The sequence below is a fragment of the Leuciscus leuciscus genome (genome assembly GCF_965113295.1).
Source record: "Leuciscus leuciscus genome assembly, chromosome: 12".
Classification (NCBI taxonomy): domain Eukaryota; kingdom Metazoa; phylum Chordata; class Actinopteri; order Cypriniformes; family Leuciscidae; genus Leuciscus; species Leuciscus leuciscus.
Window position 1 is genome coordinate 13999016 of NC_138736.1, and position 23908 is coordinate 14022923.

Genomic DNA, 23908 nt, shown 5'->3' on the forward strand with positions numbered 1-23908 from the left:
TAACTTTCTCTAAACTCAGATTCAACATGAATTGGCTATGAGGCTCTATGCTACCCTGGAGCCTTTAGTTTTACCTGTTAAAACTAATATTTGAGATTCACTCTATAGAAACACTGTGTACCGACCTTGAAAGCGAGAGGAACCCATAATCCCTTGTGAAAGGCAGAGCCTGGTTCACAGAGGTGGGTGTGTTTGTAAAAGTGTGTGTTCATGAAACTTCAGGCTGATAACACCATTTTTTCAACATGACACAGTTGGTGTTGATACCTCCTAGCTTTGAGAGTCAACATTTGTGCAGCATTGGAGTTCAGATGCCACCTCTGCCATGACACCAGACACCAGTGCTACGGTTCCTGGGCACCAGGTGAGCAGGCCGAGGTGTTGGGCGAAGGCTGTAGGAAAGTTTATCATGAACAAAAGACAAAAACTAGTAATAAAATAACTAAAAACTGGAGTACCCTAAAGGAGAAAACAAGAATAATTTTTTTTTTTTTTTTAGTATTTCTTCTTTCATCAATGCTGAGAGATTTGATTTAACTAATTTCCCAAGCCTGAATTCTGACTTTTGCTGTATCGCACGTGATGTTCAGGGGAAGGTAAATCTGACATTGTCAAAACCACATTAAGTAACTGTGAAAAGCAAATGCCTCATACAGCATACAACGGCTCAGCTCACTTCGTGAAACTAAGAAACTAACAAAACTAAAACAAAAGTTTAGTTATTCTGAACTTCCACAAAACATAAAGGGTCTAAACAGCCTCAACAATAACTCCTGAATATTTTCCAAAATGGCATGCCATAACTTAACAAATTCAGCAACTAGTTGTTGCTCTGAGCGGATGCAGTCCATGTGGCTCGATACTCTATAATGATGGTAGTTACAATTTACTGCTAAATGTAGCAGCAATTACACATTTATCGCACATTTAATTGTCCACTTGGACTGCAGTGCGCTGTGTTAAATCTTTAACTTTGATTGCATTATTTTGGTGCAGTTTCTAATAAAGTGTTGTTCGTCATCATAGTTAGCTGTTACTAGAGAGGAAAACTAAAATGATCCTGAAACTATTTTCAAAAAAATAATAAAAATCATGCACCTTTACAACTAAAGACCAAATTAAAAACCAAAATACAAATAAAATAAAATATTGTCAAAACTATATTAACTCTGTAAGGGAAATGAAAAATGAGGCAATACCTCGAAGGCATATGAAGGTGAGGAAGTCTTCTGTCTTGGGTTTGCGTTTGGAGAGGAATGTGATATGTGTGAGCGGCGTGGGCAGAGAGGGGTCGGCCATCTTCACCGGCGTGGTGCTGGGGGAGTTGGGTTGAGACTGCGCAAACTTCCTCTGTGCATGCAGTCTGGGCCTGAGAGAGAGAGAGAGAGAGAGAGAGAGAGAGAGAGAGAGAGAGAGAGAGAGAGAGAGAGAGAGAGAGAGAGAGAGAGAGAGAGAGAGAGAGAGAGAGAGAGAGAGAAAATGGAAACAATAGATTTTAAATACACTTGCATTCTATCATATAACAGAGACTTTATGGATACATTATAAAAACTTTTCTTCTGCAAATCCCCACTTGGCACTGGGACTTGGATAACGTTGCCCAGAGCAATACATTTCTCTTAACGCATTTGCTCTCGTGATGGTAAAACTCCACTCTGGGCCTTGCTGTTGCCATGACTAATTCAGTCGATCTGGAACCCTTTCAAACACGTTTTTGGTCCGATTAGCACACAAGAGCTGCTATTTCTGATGGTTATCCAAATGCTGATAACTGGGTTAAGTACTGGAACAATAAAAGCTACAAAAAAATAAATAATATATATATATATATATATATATATATATATATATATATATATATATATATATATATATATATATATATATATATATATAATAATTATTCACCCATGTTTGATCTTGTTGATGAACTGATAGCAGGTGAAATATGAAAAGGTGCCCTTTAAGGACAAGGATTGACTTTCAAATCTTTTACAAAAAACTGACAGTGTTTTCAAAAAGTATGGAAACAGCTGTTCATTTTTATAATGAACCTTTTCTCTGTCAGCACACAGTAGTAATACATTTTTTTTTTTAAAGATAAACTTATGCATAACTGTTCTTAGGGACGTTAGTGATCAAGTCATAATTAATAATAAAAAATAAAAAAGCAAAAAATTAACCAAATGAAATGGTTAATGTGTACACTATTGTGGATGATCTCTGATTCATTTCAAAGTGGAAAAGCCGCTATTTTTGTCACATATCTCAAGAATCAGAGTAGACGGCCTCTATGAGTGAGTGACTTGAGACAACTCTAGCAGACACTTGTGCTTCCTTCTTTAGCACTTGCAAGATGTTGTCTAACTCAACCTCTGAATGTTGATTCACATCAAGGCTTCGAAATGTAATTAAGTTCTCCATTACGTGCCGTGAAGACTTCAGCAGCAGCTGATGACTGATAAATAGCACTAAGGATAAATCAAACTGCCAACATTCAAGGCCTCACACTCACTCTTTACAGCTTCTCCTTTTGGAGACATCCAACTCACTGACTCTACATTTCAGTTCAACTCTCCACGGGAAACAGCATGGAATACTAAAAACAGTGGAAAGTCGTATGTCTCAATTCCTCCTCCACCCTCCGTGCGCTGCCAGAGGAGGCACGCGTGTACGCACTTTCCATTTCAGCTGCATTTCATCATTTTACCCACACGTACTCCCATCGGTCCACGCCTGATGTTTGCTGCCAAATATGTTCTCCCCACATAGAATTAAAGAAAATAATGGGGGATGGGTAAAAGACAAACATCATTCACTCCTGTACAAATTAATCTCATTCAATCAGAGGACCGTGCCTGAGATGGTTTGCCAACCGCCAGCAGCTTTGACGAAGCTGCAACGGCATCGCTAATCAATTTTCACCAGCGCTATGTTTTGCAGACAGATTGTTCCTTCTTTTTTTTCTTTTCCAGTCTCTCATGACTGTGACTGATGGCACGGGCACCTCCATTATGCCACAAAATAGGAGAAATGCAGCAACTACTGTTCAAGTCTATTTTGAACAAGGTGCAAAGACACTTTCTGACTAATTTGGAATCTTAATTTTGTGGTTCCAAAATCATTATTGAAGCACTTATGAAGAATTGTTCGGTAAGCTGTTCATTAAGTCTGTACTTTTTAAAGACACCCCTTTTGTAATAGCAAAGGCTCCACATATGAAATAGAGCAAGGACCAAACTGTGATAATGATCCATGAGAGTCAAGCAATTAAATGTTCTTAAGTCTGAAAGGAGGAAAGAGTGAGACTGAAAGCCTCAAAGACATGGATATAAACAAGAAATTACACTGAACTATAGTTTATTTACAGAACAAAAAAAATAAATTGAAGTGGACAAGATTAAAATACAACATGTGTTATGTTTCAAAAAGACACATAATCACCCTCTAAAACCACATCATCTGTTCAAAAGGGATCTGCAGCTCCACACCCAAACACTGACATTAATTAATGGAGATTACACAGGCAAAAAGTTCATAGAAACATTTCTATGATAGCTGGAGGACTAAATGACAGCTGAGTGAGATTTCAGCCAACAAACACAAGCGTAAAAAAACCTTGGCTTTAAAACATTGCTGCTAGATATTCAACAAAGCACTTACAAGCCGGCCAACTGCACAATTATTTATTGATTGCTAAAGTGTTTCAGGCAGAGGTTTAACCTCATTTAGACTGGTCCAGGGGAGGATTGTTACTTCGCAGGAGAAATAAAGAAAACAATCTCCTTTTCTTGCCATGGTTTTCATAAGAAACGTAAATATTTTTAGGAGCTGAGAACTGCTGCTTTAGAACTATTAACGCAACCAAGAACCAGAGTAGTTCTGATGCAAAAAAAAAAAAAAAGGAACCAGTAAAACAAAGAAGGATGTCACAGTTCATCGAGTCAGTCTAGACTGCTCTCAATTTCAGAGACGGCCTGCTTTTATTGGACTATTTATCCTATCTGTTCCTCATTAAAGGGTATAATGGCCAACTGTTTGGCATGGAAGTATCCAGTGACATGGTGGGATAGTCGACATCATGTAGTGTATTCCCTACACATGATGTAGAAAGAGATTTTACAACTTAATGCATGTTTCTCACCACATCTATACAGTCTAAATACAGAACTCACATGATATACAGTAAACTTAAACAGATGAGAGAGAAACCATACAGTGAGTCCAAACAGAAATGGGAAAAGTCCTAGGAAGATGCTATGGAACCACAACTTTCCTGGGAGCTCTCTGAAAATGTAATGGCTATGAAAACATTGGTTGACTCTGATGCTCTTAAGACTCCAACTCCTAACATTAATAGCTTAATTAAATGATAGTTCTGTTTAAAAACCTAGTGAATTCCCTGCCTGGCTTTTAAAAGCATTGAAGGCACTCAAAATGCAAAAGCTCTTTGCAAAAGGTAGGAAACCACATTATTCAGCCTTCTCATTTTGGAATCACATCTATCTTTTGGAGGGAAGACAAACCCAGAATGCATTGCATCAAACTCAGTGAAAAGATATTTCATTGAATACTGAAGATTCTCTATACAAATAGTGACATCTCATTAAATTTTTGTGCACAATGCATATTTGGGCTTGTTAGAGTATCTCGTTGTTTGCCTCCATGCTAATGTCAAACTCTATTGGATTCATACGTGTCAAATTCCATTTGTGTGGCATAAGGCATTGTTGCATATGTACAGTGTTCCAATTCAGCAACTTGTGAAGGTTCATGACATTTAAGATGTTGTCCTAGAAGTTAGTTGCCTAAGAAAGCAGGAGACAGCACATAAACTTGTTAGGTTTTAAGAGTTCCAGTGTTTTGAAGCTCTTCATATTTTCCCAGGAATAATTGCAGGAGTTGTGGCTGTCCCCAATTACAGCATGTCTATGCAAATTAACGACGCACTCCAAAAAAAGCCAGGCTCCAAAGGAACTTAGTTCCAACTTCAAGACACTCCTGCCAACCAGGGAACAATGATATATAGATATATAGTCTCTACCTCCAAATCCACCTCCAGCTTAGATTTATCCGTTGTCAAATTCTGTCTCTGTCTCCAAATTTGCCTCCAATTTCAATGTAATTATCTTCAAATCAGTCTAAAGATTTCAAAGTTTCAATCTACAGCTATCAACGTATATGTATTTAAATTTGCCTCAAGTTTCTAATGTATCTGTATTTAGACCGAGAAGGTTATATATTCTCAGAAGATATTTCTCAGAAAAAGAGAGTCTGTAAACTGCAACATGAGTGATGGAGAGTGGAGATGGGATCGAACCACATCCTCCAGACAGGATGGGCAGAGAGGGGCCATGGGATTGACTGATCTGGGCATTCCGGTTCCGCTGGTATTTCCCTTCCTCAATGAGCAAGAGACACTGCAACACAATAGCCCCATGGAGCTTCCCAGCCTGTGCACTCCTTAATGGGACAGATATGGGTTCTCTTACAATGCCAGTCTTTTAACAAGAGGCTCATGCATAATTTACAGCTGATAAAAACCACAGCAGGGTAAGGTCACTCCAGGAACTAGGGCTATGATCCAATTACCATTTAGCTCATGGAGGCCAAAAAACCTATGATGAAGAGCTGTGACTGAGGTCAAGTTTAAAGGGTATGTAGTGTATTTATGTAAATCTAAAAAGGGAGCAGACTGGTACAAACAGAGATCACTAGAAGGCATCCAGGAGTTTCAATATATCTGCCTCTAGTGTCCAAGTCTCTGCCTCCAAAACAACCTCCAGCTTAAAATTGATCTGCCTTCAAATTCTGTCTCTGTCTCCAAATGCTTTTGCCTTCAAATCAGTCTAAAGTTTTAAAAGTCTACAGATGACAACATATCTATATTCAAATTTGCCTCAGGTTTGCCACTATTGTCAAAGTATCTGCCTCCAGTTCTAATGCACTGTATGCTGTCAAATCTTCTTGCAGTTTCAAGGTATCTGCCTCCTAATCAATCTACAGATTTCAAGTTACTACCTGAATATCAAACTGGTCTACAGTTTTGGTCAAAGTACCTGCATCCAAATCTGCTTCCAGTTTCATTGTATCTGGCTCTAGCTCTCTCTCTCTCCTCCACCTGTGTGTGTAAGGGTGTGCTCAAGATAGAGGGACAACAAAGAGGTCAGAGCAAATTAGGCCTCCTGGAGATCAGCCAAGCTGGCCAAGATGTGGAGAGAGCCAGACAGAGGAGGAGTGGAGGAGTGAAAAAGTGCAGAAGGGGCAGTCAAGTGAAACAACCAAAAGGAAAAAAAAAAGCGAGGGGTGAGCACCTGCTGGGAGGCGCGGAGGGAGGGATTATGGCAGGATGTCCAGATTCATCCTCTTCTAATCCCTGTGCCTCGCCCTTCAAAGAATGCCCCACTCTGATGTTACATGTGGAGTTCTTCTGTGTCACTGATTAGCTTTTAGGACAGCAACAAGAGAGGAGTTGAGTTTGCCCCATCGGAAAGGAAAAGAAAAATCGGTCGGTAATGGAGGTTAGGAGAGGAGGTGAAGGAGAGTGACAAAATGCTTTGGTAACCTTTATGTTACCTTGCTTTACAAGCAACAGCTGTTGCGAGCTGGAGTGAACAATCAGAGGAGACACAGTGGTGTGTATCACTGGAATATACGCATGAAGTCTAATATGATGGTGGCATGTGGGAACACGAACATGCACAATGAGATTAAGTTAAGCTACTTTTACTGGTTTACATTAATCATGTTAATGCTTAATCATTTGCATGTTGAGAAGTTGTCTCTAGTTTCAATGTATCTGCCTCCAATCACAGGATGCAGTTACAATCCCCAACATTAAACAAATGAAGCTGTCCCATCTGCATCAACAGTAGAGGACATGGATATTAAACAAGCCTCTTTCTGGCAGGGTGGCTAGTCACATTCTGTGATCTCTGCTGGCGTTATGTGAAATCTTTGGTAACATGATCTCGCTCCTCAATCATAAGCGTGCAGAATGACAAAGTAACACAAGTACTGCAAGCACTCTGGGAATCTACTGAATGCTTGAGCACTCTGTAGTGTGCGATTGTTTTGAAGGATTGCGCTCCTCTAAAAGAGCACCAAATCGTGCCGAACAGGAGGAAGAGTTGGAGGGCTTCCACAAACAAAAGCACATTGGCGGCGCCAGGGGTAAAAGGGACAACCCCTCTGGTGTCAGCACCTCCCCCCCCCCCAGATCATGAAGCATCAAAGCATTCCACAGCGGCTGGAGTCACTCCTAATCTCAGCAGCAGGCTCTGGCTCTCTCCGGATCAGATGAGTGGAGCAGGGGAGAAGCTCACAGGGAGGGAAGAAAGAGATGAATGATTGCAGGAGGGAGATGGATGGAGCCATGAAGAGAGGGCAGGCACTGATAGACCCCGGGGGCAGAGATGTTTGAGTTTTAAGAGGGACGAAAGGGGAGGAGGGGTGTATAAAAACCCTTTGTGTGCAACAGTGATTCATTCAGCTTTTCCATCATGTGCATGTATTAACATGGAGGAAACTTTAAGATAACAGGATTGCTATCAGACGAGAAGCACAACACTCGTGGATCCAACATAATGATCTGTAGAAAAAGAATGAACTGGAAGACACAGTAAATAAAGGTATATTTTTTGATGTGTTGGTATGGATCACACCTATGGACTTGACTTGACACCTAAAACCTACGCTATTATTATTATTATTATTATTAATAAATACATTTATAAAAACTCAACCTAAATAAATAAATACACCTAGCCCACAAATAAAAAAGACAGAACAGTACTCTGTGTGTCCATAGAGATGCATTTTAGTTTCATTTTAAATGTAGATATTTTTATATGGTGAAAACAATAACTTACAGTAGGCCTAATTTTAAGCCTTACTTAACTGACAAATCCTATAATCTTTTGATATTCTGATAATGACCATACCATGATGTCACACTATGATGTGACTGCAGAACAGACACTCATAATTCTCAGCATACAGCATGTGTATGTGTAACATGCCATCTATTTGATTTGTATTGTTAGAGATAAACAAGCTCTGTGGATTGACTGTGATCTCTAACATAGTTTACTTTGAATCTACTCATTCAAATCTGCTCAGTACACATCTCGTCATTGTTAAATCCATCTTCTGTCATGTCCAGCTGCTCTATGCTAAAGGCTTCACTAAAACTGCTTGGAGACACACACACAAACACCTGTCAATCATGTCTCTTTGCATTTCAGTGTAGACTTGAAAAACATGAATGTTTCTCTGATGGCAAGTAAATTCCTTATTGTGGTGGTATGATTAATAGCATTAATTTTTAATCACTTTATTTGATTTATAATTATCACATTAAATAAACATTTAGTGTTAAAATAACAGTTGTAATTTAAACTATTCTTACTACCATGTTACCAGAGAAGAGAGAAAGTAATGAATGATAAAGAGGAATGGCCAGTTTTTCCGTAAAGTCAAACATCTTTCATTTTCTCGCTGGCTTCTAGTACACATGCTAACTCTCTCTCTCTTTCTCGCTCTCTGCTAAAACTAAACAGCTCCAGATGGGCCACATGGTCCTGATAAAGTCTCTCAGCAGCCTCTGCCAGTGCGGAGCAGCTGGCTCTGAGAGCACGGTGAGGAGCCAGCGGCACATGTGCCGGGCAGCCAAGAGAGCGCAGGGGGATCCCTGATTCTGGGTCATTCATGAGCTCGCTCCAATAAACAGTGCTGAAATGATAATTGCTACAAAATGGTGACAAAGCAGAAAAACAGAACGTGGGTTGGGTTAGATGGTCAATAAAAAAAAAAAAAGGGTAAATATTTGTAAACAAATTGTTCTTTCAAATTAGTACTTTGTAATTATTGAGCCGAGTCGCTTGCTAAATATTTCTAAAATCACTCAACTGTTTTATTTGAGGAGTAAAACGGTGAAGTGGAAAACGCTCAGCAAGTTACATGGATTCTGTAAAATAATGCGTTAATCAATACATTTTATATTAGCTTAAGTGAAAATGAGCTGAAAGATCATTTTTACAAAATGTTTATTTTATTTGTGACGATTTAAATTAATCATTTTTTAACCTGTTCAATAAAACGAGCCACCTGAATGAACTGATTCACTAAAATGTATCTAAAGTATTGCGTGGAGTTTTTAAATGACTTTTTAATTGAGTGAACATTCAGTTTTTGGGCTAATGGTGTAAAAAAGCTAAATAAAAAAAACTACACTAACGTTCAAAAGTTTGGGGTCAGTAAGATTTTTTTTTTAAATGTGCTCACAATTTGCAATGACCTGAAACAGTAAAAACATTAATATTGTGAAAAATAATTATAACTTTAAATATAAAAATACATTTCTATTTGGATACATTTTAAAATGCTATTTATTCCTGTGAAGGCAAAGCTGAATATTCAGCGTCATTACTCCAGTCTTCAGTGTCACATGATCCTTCAGAAATCATTCTAATAATTATGTTGATTTGCTGTTCAAGTAACACTTATTATTATAAATGTTAAAAACATCTGTGCTTCTTAATAGTGTTCAGCAAACCATGATACATCAGCATTTATTTGAAATCAAAATCTTTTGATCAATTTAATGCGTCCTTGCTGAATAAAAGCATTAATTTCATTACTGACCCCAAACTTACTGAACGGTAAGGAAAATATGAATTGAATCTCAAAATATTCTTTGTGTTAGCCCTCTGAGAGAATACAGAGAGCTGAGACACTGATTAAGTAAAAAGACTAGTGAAAGATGCGCTCTGACCCTGGGCTGGAGAATAAATAAATGTGATTTTGATGACCCTCCCTGTGGAGCGCTCTACATCAGAATAAACTTTAGACCTGCAAATACACCCCAGCTAATTTCTTATTGCTTTTCTGCCTACCTGAGTCAAGTTCTCTGCTCAGAACCATGAAAGATGGTTTGGTATTGGATTGATCTTTCACCTTGCACCCCACTGCTCTGCCTTCATATATCAGCACATTAGTCGGGTAAGCCCAAAGACGTCGGGTCAGAGAGGTCATGAGGAGAAAAATACAAACCTGACTCCTCAGGGGTAACCTACAAATGCCACCGTTCATCACAAAAAATACAGCTATGACATTAACATTCAGCTCAGGAGAATAAAAATATGGATTTGTTGGACAAAAAGCCTTTAGCATCTAAACACACAAGAGATTCAATTATAAAGGTAGATATTTCTAAGCCATCATGTTTTGGCTTAAGTGCACTACATCACCATTAAACTTGCGACCACTAAAAGCCTAATATCAGCTCTTCACTCAGCACCACAATCATTTTACATTAGCCTGACAGTAAGAAACTTACAGCAGCTGTAAGCCTGGCTAACTTCTTTACATAAACACTAGAAAACCCCACCTTCCAAAACATTTCACAAACCCAAAAGAACAAAACTCTTTCTTATTGGCTGGTTTCAATCAGGAATCAATTCGGTGTTCACATGCCGTCTCTGTCTCTCTCTCTCTCTCTGTCTCTCTCTCTCTCTCTCTCTCTCTCTCTGTGAGGCTGTGCTCACAGATAACAGCGCATGAGTCCCAATTTTCGCCTCTTCTTCCACGTTTAAAATCGCTTGAATGTGTAAACTGTGAGGACAAAACACGTGCAAATGATAAACTAACTCTTTGATGGTTAAACGTAGCAGTTAATCCGCAAATCACATGAGTGCAGAACCGCGGTGCCTGGTCCGTACAGATCAACTGCAATCCGTTGCACCCCTACACATTACAGAAATAAAATGGACTGTGAACACTGTTTCACATGGACTTGTCAGGAAACATGCAGAGGCCAAGCCAAATTTGAGTCAACATCAAATTTCAAACTTAGGACTTGACCGATAACAGTAATGAATTCTGTCATTTAAACCAGCTAAGTGTAAAAACAGAAACTACTGAATTTTCATTTCAGCCATAAACTGTATTCTCTATTTACAGGCCTATTTTAGCACTCTGTTGATTTAAAGGCGATCATGAGTGCGTTTATATGACTTGTGGGCTTCAGGAGGCATTTGCAACCGAAGCGGCGCTCACATTTACTCGAGGAGGTGTTACTAAGTTCCTGAACGATAACGGCTTCCCAGAGCCGCTGCTGGACAGGTGTCGAAATGATACCAGTCTACATAATTCGCTTGTGATTTCACTAAAGGCAACTGAAGGCTGTTTGTTACGTAACAGAAAGCGTAAGCTGCCGAGGCTGCCGAGGCTGCGGAGTGAGGAGAGAAAGAGACAGACAGAGATACCGGTACTCCTACAAAATCCCTGTCTAAATCCTGTGTCCCCACTTAAGATGTCTGTTACTCTTTATATAGAGCTGCAACTTAACCCAGCCGGTGTGGTTTAACAATAGAGCAGACGTGCTGCGCTCAGACAGGTGGTCTCGACTGGCACCGAGCCAGATGCTGAGGGCCCACGCCACCCTCCCCTCCGTTTGAACACATCCGTCTGCTGCTCATGCGTGATGTCACACTGATGCACCCGAACGCTAACGCTGTCAATCACTGCCGGGCATCATTAATACCGTGCGAAGCTAGAACGCTTCGAGACAAAAAGATGAAGGAAACCGAGAGCAAAAGGACACATGGAGCTTTTAATGCATAAAATCAGAAATAGATTTCTGCTCTAGTGTTTTGAATGTTGTTATAAAGTCGGATACAGCTTTTTTTATGAGCCTGAACTGCCATCTTAAACAGAAAGAGACCAACTGACAAAGCAACACAGTGCCATTTATGGGATAGTTCACTCAAATGAATATGAAAAATCTGTCATCATTTACTCACCCTCATGTCGTTCTAAACCTGTATGACTGTATTTCCTCTAAGGAACAAAAAATATATTTTGAGAATGGAAGCCAATGGTCATCAAAACTGGTTGGTTTCCAACATTCTTCAAAATAACTTCAGAACAGAAGACAGAAAGTCATACAGGTTTGGAACGACTTGAGGGTGAGTAAACAATAACAGAATTTTCATTTTTGAGTGAACTATCCCTTTAAGAGCAGGTAAATCTCCTGTAAAATCAATTACACCATAGTAGACCGACATGCAACAAAGTGGTAGAAATGGTGGCGCATTTAAATAATAGTGCATTCATTTAAATAATTAAAATCTTTTTGAACTTTATGAACCACAGTGCAGGTAATACTTAAAGAACAATTGTAGAAAATATGTATACTCATAGTTTCCATTAGTCCAGATGTAATGTACCAACTATATCATAGACAGCAAAGTATAACATCCAGTTCTGTTCGCTGATATTCTGTTTATGCTACCAAGTGTCTCAAACAAAAATCAGACTCTTTAACAGATTCAATGCTATGACCCTCGTAAACCTGGGCAAAATATGTAGACTAGTTGTTCTTAGCTCATCATAACAGCCTGGCACCTTGTGAACATGATTTGTTTCACGATGGACAGACAAAAACCTGTGCAACATGAATACTCAAAACAGAGTAAAGCCAGACAATCAGATGGAACTTTTGGTCCTTGGTTTGGTTTGTTGTCAATATGCATCATATGGTCCGTGAAGAGTGAGACTATGGGCCTGTTTACACCTGGTCACTTCATGTGTTTTTACTGATCATATAGCTATCTGATTTGTTAAAACAGTTCCATTTACACCTGCCCACAAAAATGTGTGCGTGTTTGCTATGTGGTTGCTAGACAGTTGCAAGAGTGTTGCTAGGGTGTTTCTAGGCAATTGCTAAGGTGTTCAAACTTTTTTTTTTTACTCACCCACCTCACACTTTTTTGAACACTAGTGTACACATACACTGGTGGAGAAAATAGAGATGCTGAGTGGAAGTGAATTGGGGAACTGGGCCAGTCAAGCAAGATTTTCAGTGAATAAAGACTTACATTTCAGTCAGTATCTCATACAAAGCTATCATATGACTTTAAATATAACAAGTCATTTGGACTATTTTCATGATGCTTTTATTGCAGTTTTTGTCCTTTGTGGCGCTCTACGGCCCCAGTCCCAATTCACTTTCATTGAATGAAAAAGAGAAGTAAAGACATTCTGCTAAATATATCATTTATAATCTTCTTTTGCGTTCCGGGGTAGAAAAAAAAAAGAAAAGAAAAGAAGTCAAACTGCTTTGGAACAGATTGAGGTTGATGAATGAGTTCAATGAATTCAAATGACTAGATTTGAATTTTTGGGTGAACCATCCCTTTAAGAGCAGTGTTCATAAGTCAGAGGCATTGCCAAAACAAACCCACAGCTAATGGAGGATGGCTGCCATTCAACACTGCTCTCAACATGGCAAAATGTTTTAGAGAAAATCAAAAGACAGGAATCAGAACGACCGCAAAAGCATATCTAGAAAAACATAAGTGCCGATGTGTATTCAACTCACTCAAACCATTGAGCATTATCAGTAACATTAAAATCACATGCCCTAACACACCTGGCCACAGCAGCTGAGATTATGGCCCACTGCTCCCACTTATCCGGCCCCAACCAATCGGCAGCCACAATTGTCTGCTGTGCAAATACCTCAGCCTGAGACCTCATACACAGGACATTCCTGCCCTGTGAATCAACTGGAGTTTGGAGCCAAACTGCCTACCTGAGAGTCGTCTTCTCACGCTATACCTCTCAATTCATCGCTGTGTGCGGCTCCGAAAACATGCGTCACATTCCAATCATGTTTAATCGCTCGCTTATCGCAGACATTGATCTGCTGTACCATTAGAGTGGATTGGAGTATGTAGCGCAACCAGCAGATTTAGAGGAAAATCAATGTGGCTATTATAGAGCCATATGTACTGAAGGCATGATGTGTGCATGAATATAACATTTTTTAAGTGAAAGTAATACAAGTAATACATTTGAATAGCAATATAGTATGCAATGTGTATACTGTGCCAAGTGTGCATGGAAAACTCCACAACAAATCACCAACATAGTATACAACCCCAAAACACTGCAATACATTATTCCATAATGCAATGCTCTCAACTTAGAGATAGTGATTTTATACTATATTTTTTTTATTACTTTATTTAATATACACTACCTTTCAAAGGTTTGTGGTTGGAAAGACGTTTACATTTTTTAAAATAAGTATCTTATGCTTAACAAAGCAGCATTTATGTGATCAAAAACAGTAATATTATGAAATAATATTACCATTTAAAATGTGTTTTGAATTTTTTATACATTGTAAAATGTTATTTATCCGTGGGATAGGGATCATCAGAATTTTCAGCAGCCATTAAACCAGCTTCTAAATAAACGTTTTTTTAAATTAACGTTGAAAAGAGTTTTTTTGTGTGTGTGTGTGGAAACTGTGATGCACTTTTTTCCTGATTCTTTGACTAACAGAAAATATAAAAGAACAGCATTTATTTGAAATATGAATCTTTTTTAACATTATAAATGTCTTTACTGTCACATTTGATCAACGTAAATGCATCATTACTAAAAAAAAATATTTATAAAAAAAAATTTATCTTACTGACCCCATACTTATCACTAATAGATATATAACTTGACTAACACATTTAAACTTTGAGTGTTGTTATAACACTTGACCTAGGCGCAATGTGCTGCCTGTAGAGTCGCACTGGTGAACACTGACACGGACAGTGTGAAAGGAACTTAAGAAATACGCTAGTATTTTATTCTCAACACAGCAAAGAACTGTTTGTAAAGGCGGCATTGGCCCAACACAAAAGAGTAATTTGGCAGCAACTGAGCAGCCACTACACAAACAATTTAAACAATTCTCTCTTTAAGAAGGGTTCTCAAACAAGTAAACACAAATACACACTAAAAAGGACAGGCCTCTTCAGCGCCTGCCACATTTGGTGCCCCCTTGTCTCCTCTAACTGGGGTTTTGTGTGTATTCAGCGCGTCTAGGAGACTGAGATTTTAAACGAAGGATGGGAAGTTGCTGCTTTGACACTTGGCAGAGCTTGGAGGCCTCTCTATTTCCAAATCCTGGGAATGCAAACAGCAGTCTTCTCCCAAACGGCTTTCCACGTCCCTCCCCTTGCAACCTGGCCAGCCCCTGCACCTGTGCCTCTGTCTGTCTCTCCTCCCTTTCATTCTCTCTCTCTCTCTCTCTCACTTTCTTTTTTGGGTTTATTGTAGGCCAGGTGTGACAGACGTTGGCACTGCCTCAATCAGACTCCTTGTTGTCGTCTTATGTGGGCAGCAGATGCCTAATAAGTAGCCCAGCATGCAGACACACACAAGTACACAAACTTCCAACACATTCAAATGTCCAGTATAGGACGCCAAATGTCAGACAAGGAGTGATTCATTAAAGGAAAAGCTCTCCAAAAAAATTACCATTCTGACAATTTAATCAACCTCATGTAGTTTTAAACCTGTACGCAGACTCTCTTATGTGGAACACAAAAGGTATTTTGAATAATGTGCTAGTTGCTCTTTTCCATGCAGTTTCAATGAATAGGAAATTAAGTTTTCGAGTGGATTTGGATGGATGGATGGATGGATAGATGGATGGATGAATAAAACTCAAAAGGATGGATGCTCAAAAGCTCCATAAAACTTTGTGAGTTCGTGGGAGAAGTAGTGATTTCCAATCTGTGAACAAATCATTCTTTTGAGTCAGATCATTTCAATTACTCATTTGATCTTGCATACAGAACAGATCTGAAAGATTCATTCATGAATCACATTGATTTGTTTCTTGAATTCAACTCACTGAATCAAGATAGGCAGTTCTAGAGTTAACAAGAAGATGGGTGAATAACAACTTGAAGTTCAGTCTGTTCCTCAAATCTGTCATATGGCTTCAGAAGACTTGGAATATAATGCATAAGTTATATGGACCATTTTTAAGATATTTTTTTATGGTGCTTTTGTGTCAAGCTCTTTTTGAAACTTGAAAGTGTACATTCATTATAATTAGGCTACATGAAAAATCCCCAGCATTTAAAAAAATGTCTTTAGGAGTCATGCTGGATTGGAATAACATGAGGGTGAGTAAATAACAGAATTTTTTTTTTTAATGACCTTTCCCTTTAAGACCAGGTTGTAGGCAGAGCTCTTACCGGCCCACAATGCTTTACCGATTACACTGCATCTGCTGCTCTTTGTCCTTACTTGCATCTCTGCACTGCCCATCTCAAACTGTCTCTGCCTCTTTTTCGCCTCCCACTCGATCTGTCTCTCCACAAAAATCTGTTTTAATGATGATGTCTACAGGACAGCGCCCTGATTAACTATTATAACAGGGTATTAAGTGACAGGTAAAGCAGCAGCAGGTGCTGCACGCTGATCTTCGCCCGCACACACGCTATTACTCTCTTGCGTTCTCCCATAGGTGCTTGTGGCTTGATAGACAGAACCCCCAACAGAAGGTCTCTGTGAATGTTTCTTTCAGGAGGGGGTTGAAACGGACATCTGCTGGGGTCTGGCCGCTGCGATGTGGAAGTGCTGCGTTGTGTGGCGTTCGGTGGGCGCTGGGCAGCGTCGTCTTTGAAGCGGCGCCTGCGATTAGAGCTGTTTTGTTCCCTCGAAGCCGGTGGTGGGATTAATTCAGACTCTCGAGAGGAAGAAAAGCCTCTTCAGCGGGCCTACGCAACTGTTTGTAAGGGGGTTTATGGCACGCCATGAAAGTTGTGCCATTAAACAGTGGGCTTGATGAATAGGTCTTCCATAATGCTAATGCCACCCATCTATGTGAATGTGTGATTGAGCATTGAATGTGGCCATACACTCAGATCAAAGTCAAATCCTGTTTGAAAGGAGATGGGCAATGAGCTCAAATACTGAGTTATAATGCCAAGTACAACATAAAAGATGGGAATTAGAATGAGGTTAACTTTTTTTTTTATCAATACTTTTCAGTAGTTAATTACATATTTAGAGTTGACAGTTCTCCATGTCAGCCATCTTGGATGATTTTATTTCACTGAGATTTCTGCAATGCATTCTGGGATTGAATTATCTGAAAACTATAAATCTGATATTGTAGAACCTGGCCAAACAAAGGCATACACTGAAAAAAAAAATTACATCCCCAAGTCAAAAATTTCAAGTGACCGATAACATTCAATTAGTCTGACGTATTATTTCTCATTGAGCCAATGTTAACAGACTATTGCAACAAGAATTTCACTTGGGCCAATTGAAAAATTTAGATGTTATCGGTCACTTGAAATTTTTTATTTGGGAGGGTTAGAATTTTTTTACAGTGTATTGTTCTCATTAGACTGCACAATTGGACACAGTCACTTCTTTCATGACCATGCAAAAAAAAAAAGAGAACTACAGCAGATATCAAGATTTCCATAGAATAATGACTTATTTCTCCTACAAAGCAATAAAATGCCTTTGCGTCCATTTTGAAACTTAATTCATTGTAAATTCAGGGAAAAGAACTAGTAGCCTACAATATTCTCAATTTCTCTTTTTGTGCTGCACATAAGAAAAGATACAGGTTTGAAATGATGATTTAATGATTTTAAAGTTTCATTTTCTGTGAACAATTCCTTTGAGTCCTCCACTCCACCAATAAATATCACACAAATCACAGGACGAGCTGCTTTGTCGGAATCCAAACACAACTAGGTCATTTGATGAAAAATATGAATCAACAGCACAAAGTGCACTGCAAGCTCAGTGTGGTCGGGGAAATTAGCATTTATATTTATCCGATTGAAAAAGACCCATAACTTGTCTTTCTCACCATTTTCCAGCCAGCGTCTGCCTCAAAGGCATAGCAAAAAAAAAAAAAGGAAAAAAAGCCTGTCTATTATGTTTCTTCACCAAGCTGCTTGCATCCCTCCTCTCTCTTTAGAGCTTTTCCAAATCACAGATTACAACATCTTAAAAAAATTACACGCTGAATAGTTAATTACCGACTGCACTTGGACACATTAACTCTCTTGCTTTTTAATGAATAATTAAAAATTAAAAATGTTTAAGCATGTCTTAAAGTGACTAATTAAAAACGACCATGACAGCAATTCATTTTAAAGAATTACCACTTGTTATAAGGTCCTCAGACTCCTTTAATGAAGCAGCTTCATTTTTTTTTCTGACTGTCATTTTCTGCTAAATAAAGCCAGAAATAGAAACAAATGGGGAAATTAAAAACAGGAAGTCTGACATCTTCAGTAAGTGAAATATCTCGGTCTAAGAGCGCCATACTTGTGTCCTAGTAATGTCATCTCTTTTAATACTCTCTACAACAGCTGTTTTTAAAATTGTTGCCTCAGCTGGATTTACCCGCCAGGGATCCAACCGACTCTTTAACACTGACCTCTGAGAGAGCGAGAGTGGGTCACTCACCTCTTTTTGGCCGGGCCGCCCTCGCCGCCTCCATCTGTGTGAGACAGAGACCCGTCCTCTTTATGTCCTCCCTTAGACCCACATCCATTCAGCTGCCCATTTGACAAGGAAGCTGTACAGAGAGAAAGAAAAAGAAAAAGAAAAAAAAAAACATGAGAAACAGTGACAACATACAGATGCAATGCATCATGTATTTTAACTTAAGATGAAATATCACCACAGCATGGTTTTATTTTAATCATGCAATGCAGAACTGAAATGAAGCAGGGGCAAAGGGTAAACGGGAGATGGTTTACTGTAGAAGAAAGAACATTTTGTAATGCACCAGTATTTCATCTGACAAAAGTCAACGTAAGACTTTGAAATTGTGCTTTTACCAATGAGTTAACTTGTGCAAATTCAAGGTTGTAAAAATGGGACAGTGCATCATTACACAAACAAGTTGGTGAAGTAAGCAGGATATCAGGCTTAGCAGTAGTATTGGTTATAATTAGTTGCAATTCAGTAGAGTAGTGTTTTCATTACTATTCTATTCTATTTATTTAATACAATAATTAATATCACTAGTGGAAAACTAGGTCTCTGCCTCGACACTCCATCTCAACGCTACTGGGTTTCAACTGGCGAATAAACACTGATTAATATCATAAGCTTTTGTTTCACGTGTCTGGAACTGATATTGGTCTCAAACAATGGATGTGATGATTACAATTAAAAGAGCAAAAAGAAGTAATAAAGAAATAATAAATATTTCACATTAAGAGTAAGAAAAATATTTATTCTGGTCAGTATTCAACACTGGGAAACGGGTAAAACAACATCTAAAGAGCTCTGGCCATTAACGCTAGATAAACCAGGATTACGAAGTTAAAACTTCCTTTATACGGCTCAGCTGATTTAATTTCTGTGTTTAGTAACATTCGTTAAGCGAATATCCAGAATCACCAAACATTCCCAGAGCTGGACACCAAATCTCCAACAAGCCGGTAAAACAACTGGAGAAGAAAGAAACTACAATAAAGCTGCAATCCAACACATACATGAAACACTATAAAATTGCTTCTCTCTCATATTCGGACCAACATGGCTGAACTTCAAAGCATTCAAGTGAAGTCTTAAGAGCTCTATTCCCATAAGACCAAACATTGTCTTTGGGAAAATTGGGATGGTTTAATTTAAAATAGAAAAGCAGCAAAAAAAAAAAAAAAAAAACAAAAAAAAACACACTTGTGTCCTATTTTCAAAACGACTCCTCAAGTGCAAGAACAAACAAGCTCGCGAGCCTCTGCCTTCATCACGACACGGGAAGCCAAAACCAGAGAGAGCCGGCCAAGCCAAGCCAACGTGGGTGGAGAGGGATCAGATGTAAACAGCTTAACGCGGGCTGCTCGCTTCCCGCGCCGTGTTTTACATATGTTGGTCTCACTTGAGTGGCTGTGTGAAAGACAGTCGGAGTCTTGCGGAGCCAAACGTCCTGTCTCTCTCTCTCTCTATAGGCCGGGAGAGCGTGTGACGGGTTATTAAGCGTCTGTCCTTCAGGGCCTCTAATCTTTATGCGTGTTTAACTAAGCCCGTAGCGTCTACGTTCACCTCCTGGTTTCCACAGAGAGTGGAATGTTGCGTGAATGTTGCGTGTTATGATGTGCAATTAGTATTAGCATTAGTTAATTTAGAAGAGGAAAGAGAATGTAGAAATGTGGTATATAAGTGTATCGTCTCAGAACTGATGCTCAAAATGTAAATCACAACACAAAGCACATCTAGACTGAATTACGACAGTAAAAGGACACAAATTGCTTGTCCCTGGAAACCTGCCGCATCCTGGTTAGGAGCTATTTCATTGGCCGGTGACCTTGGCCCAGCCCCTAAACTGATCTGAGAATTAAAAAAGACTTCATTAACCCTATCATATTTGATACACAAATTTCTAAGGCCTCTTAATTATCAACGTGATCAAAACTTTGCTGAAAAACCTGTTGTACACAATCTACTACGTCCCTTCTCTTGTCCAATTGATAGTTCATACTTTTTAGCAAGTAAAAGGCCTTTAAGTTTAACTCAAAATGCCCACCATTCCTTTTTGCTTTGAAACCTTTACTGATTTTTATAAAGAATGAATAAGAATACCTTTTATCATGTTACATCACATTTTGATGTTAGAAGTATTTTAAAATGAAACCTTGCCATTTAAACATAAGAAACTATACCAAACTGCATACTTTTGATCAGTCTGAGGGTTTTTTTTCTTCCTCAAGAATGAGCTCCATATTGTCACTTTATAATAATTTATGTATCATAAAAACCTAATGTGTCATACAGTATATGATTCTCAACAACAACAAACAAATTGTCTAAAAGGTTCAATAAACTGCTCCATTAAAGGGATAGTTCACTTTTGAAATTAAATTTTGGTATGTTTTAGCTTACCTCAAGGGCATCCAAGATGTAGGTGTCTTTTTTTCCGCAGTAGTTTCAATTTTGATATTTTTAGGTCAAACCGTTCTTGTCTGTCAGTCATATAATGCAGGTCGATGGTCACTGTCTCAAAGAGCATGCACAGAGTCCAAATTAAAACAATTCCCAATCGTCCAAATTAAACAATTCCCTATCGTAAGTGCACATTGATGGCCCAAGACACGAAACGAGCGGTTTGTGTGAGAAAACGAACAGTATTTATATCGTTTTTACCTCTTGAACACAGCTGAGTCCAAGTGATCTGAGAGCGCGTGCGGTATAGATATATACAATAGAAGTCGCCTTGGCTACTGCAGTTCATTGGAACGAAACCGTAGCCAATGCGACATCTAGTGTATATCTATACCCGCCCGCGCTCTCAGATCACTTGGACTCAGCTGTGTTCAAGAGGTAAAAACGATATAAATACTGTTCGTTTTCTCACACAAACCGCTCGTTTCGTGTCTTAGGCCATCAATGTGTACTTAAGATAGGGAATTGTTTAATTTGGACGATTGGGAATTGTTTTAATTTGGACTCTGTGCATGCTCTTTGAGACAGTGACCATCGACCTGCATTATATGACTGACAGACAAGAACGGTTTGACCTAAAAATATCAAAATTGAAACTACTGCGGAAAAAAAGACACTTGGATGCCCTTGAGGTAAGCTAAAACATACCAAAATGTAATTTCAAAGTGAACTATCCCTTTAAAAAAAAAAAAATTACTGACTATTATGTTATTCTAGGAACAACATATAGTAAAAAAGGATTTGTGTTGACTAGTTGGCATTGTTTACCTCCCAGAATTTTACAAATAATTATGGCAGGTGTATTGTTACTTAGTCTTAAAAGACAAAACCGGAAAAAAAAGAAAAAAAAGAAATACTCTACATGCCTTAATTTTAAGGGTTGTAGAGAGGTAGGAAAATTATCCTGTACAACTCTGCTTGACTAATATTGCAAGTGGGGTTTGGTGCAAAAATAATATTACAAAAGTGTAAAATACACCCCCTTTAGTGATAGTATGTAAGGTCTGTTGTGGCAGACGCAGTTGTTTTGGCCAAAATAGACTGTTTTTGTCCTCTTAACGTTGCCACAAAATGGACGCCAGTGCCACATTGTTTGGAACACAAAAGCTAAAACATGGTACTCAGACAGTCCCCTTTTGTCTGCTTCAGGAGCTGCCATCACATGGAGTTTGGTTCCTTCACACGTGTGAAGACTCTCCAACACTCACGGATCTGGGCCTTGACTATAATAAGGAGCTTCATTTAAAATGATCTGAGACTGTGAAAACAAAAACAAACAAAAACAAAAACAAAAACAAAAAACACAAAAAACAAAGCAGAAACAAATAGAAAATGGAAAACAAAACAGAAACAAAGAACTATTGGATTATTGCTTTTTCCTGAGATAGAGTTGTTAACAAGTCACAAAATGACACGCTGACAAGCAGTGAAGTGATTCAACGGTAAAAAAAAAGTGTCTATATATACAGACAGACAGACAGATAGATAGCCAGATAGATAGATAATGCGTTATTGCTAATGTACGGATGGAAGCTAAATCTGATGCTGATCCTTTCATGTCAAAACATGCTGAGCTTTCGCATCTGTGAACAAAGACTTTGTGTATCACCCTTCATTAAACACCCTACGTTCAAAGGGATTACTGCTACCCTGAGGTAGCAATGCATCGTTAACGCATACAACAACAAGAAAACAAGATTAAGGGCTGTTGTGATACGAGCATATTATCAGTTTAACAGATTATTCAGAAACTGTACATCGAGCCTCCTGCCATAGTCTCAACAGAAACCTCTTCAGCTTGATCTCTCTGCATGTTTACATGGGGGGTGTTTGAAATGCTGTTGTTGTGCCACTGGGATGAGCTTTACCTGACACCGGCCGACCACCAGATCAGATGCAACAAACTTTGTTCAGAGTAGTTGAGAAAATTGTTTGCAAACAAAACAAGGTTGTGAGAGACTACAGGCCATTTGAGATGCTGTTTGTCGACATCAATCGTTTAGCAGACGAAGCACTGAAAATGTCTGAAAAATATATTTCGAAAATATGTACATTAGACGACGAACTCTGTTGTTAAAACAAGACTTGATCTAGGACCTTAAAAGTAACACGAAACCGTGTTTGCAACAGTTTTACCTCTGATCTCAAATATTAGTGAAACAATACTTTACTAGAAGGTTAATTGTAATACATTGACAAACTAAGTAGACTGAACTTCCATTTCTCAAAGCCTTGTTTTGTTAACATCAATTAAAATGCGCTGTAAAGTCTTTGAGAAGCGTCCTCTCACTTCTGACAGAAGCCATCAAGTGGTGAAAGGGAATAAAGTCTCCCATCTGTTGTATTTCTTTTATTTTTCTTTCCATTTCCCAACTGAGTGATAAAAAGGGTAAGCCCATATCAAGAAAAGGCTTTCCCCCCTTGTCTATGTGTGGCTGTGCAGACTCGTACATATGAGGCCTGTTCTTTGTTCCCTTTAGAGTCTCAGAGCTCTTTTTATTAAAAGCTCTGGCTTTCTGAGGCCCGTGTGAAGTGAAATCCCACAGTGCCAAGCTGCAACGTCAGACACGCTGCTATCAGATGACTTTGAAAGCTCTGAAGTAACCTGGATCGTATGCCACTTTTACACACACTCACTGGAAACCTCCTTAGGAACTTCCTTTGACCAGACAAAAGTAGATGTTTACACTGTACTGAAAGGTAAAATGCTAAACCGAAGCTAAAATATGTATATTTGCAAACATTTGATGGAAAACATTCTCTAATAACTGAGATTTTAACAATCAAGTGATGGTACCAAACTGGTGAAAAACTGAACAAAAACAGTTTAATCTGAGTGTTTAGATGCTCAGTGAAGAAAACATTGAAAGTGTGTCTTACCATTAGGTCCCTTTCTCCCATTGCTGAGGCCGTCACAGAGCTGGCGCTTTTGTGAGCTCTTGAACTCCTTCAGTGAGAGATAGAGCACCTTCCGCACCACCCGCTCCTCCGACCACGGCATCCCATCATTATCATCCTGTAAAGAGAGAGATGATCAGCGCTATAGTAGAGAAAAACATCAATGCAGCTGCTTGAGTAATCAAATAAAACCAATCTACAGCACTTTTCCGGTTGCACAAAT

General features: G+C 38.8%; 1 protein-coding gene across 1 annotated transcript in view; it reads right to left on the reverse strand.

Moving 5' to 3' along the window:
- Window positions 1–23908, reverse strand: part of jarid2b (jumonji and AT-rich interaction domain containing 2b) — a 106159-nt gene that overhangs the window by 30056 nt on the left and 52195 nt on the right. The window contains exons 2-4 of the mRNA XM_082186096.1: window positions 23668–23803; window positions 18301–18412; window positions 1200–1369 (exon numbers count right to left, since the gene is read on the reverse strand). Coding sequence (XP_082042222.1) covers window positions 1200–1369; window positions 18301–18412; window positions 23668–23803 — 418 coding nt within the window. The remainder of the gene's footprint in view (window positions 1–1199; window positions 1370–18300; window positions 18413–23667; window positions 23804–23908) is intronic.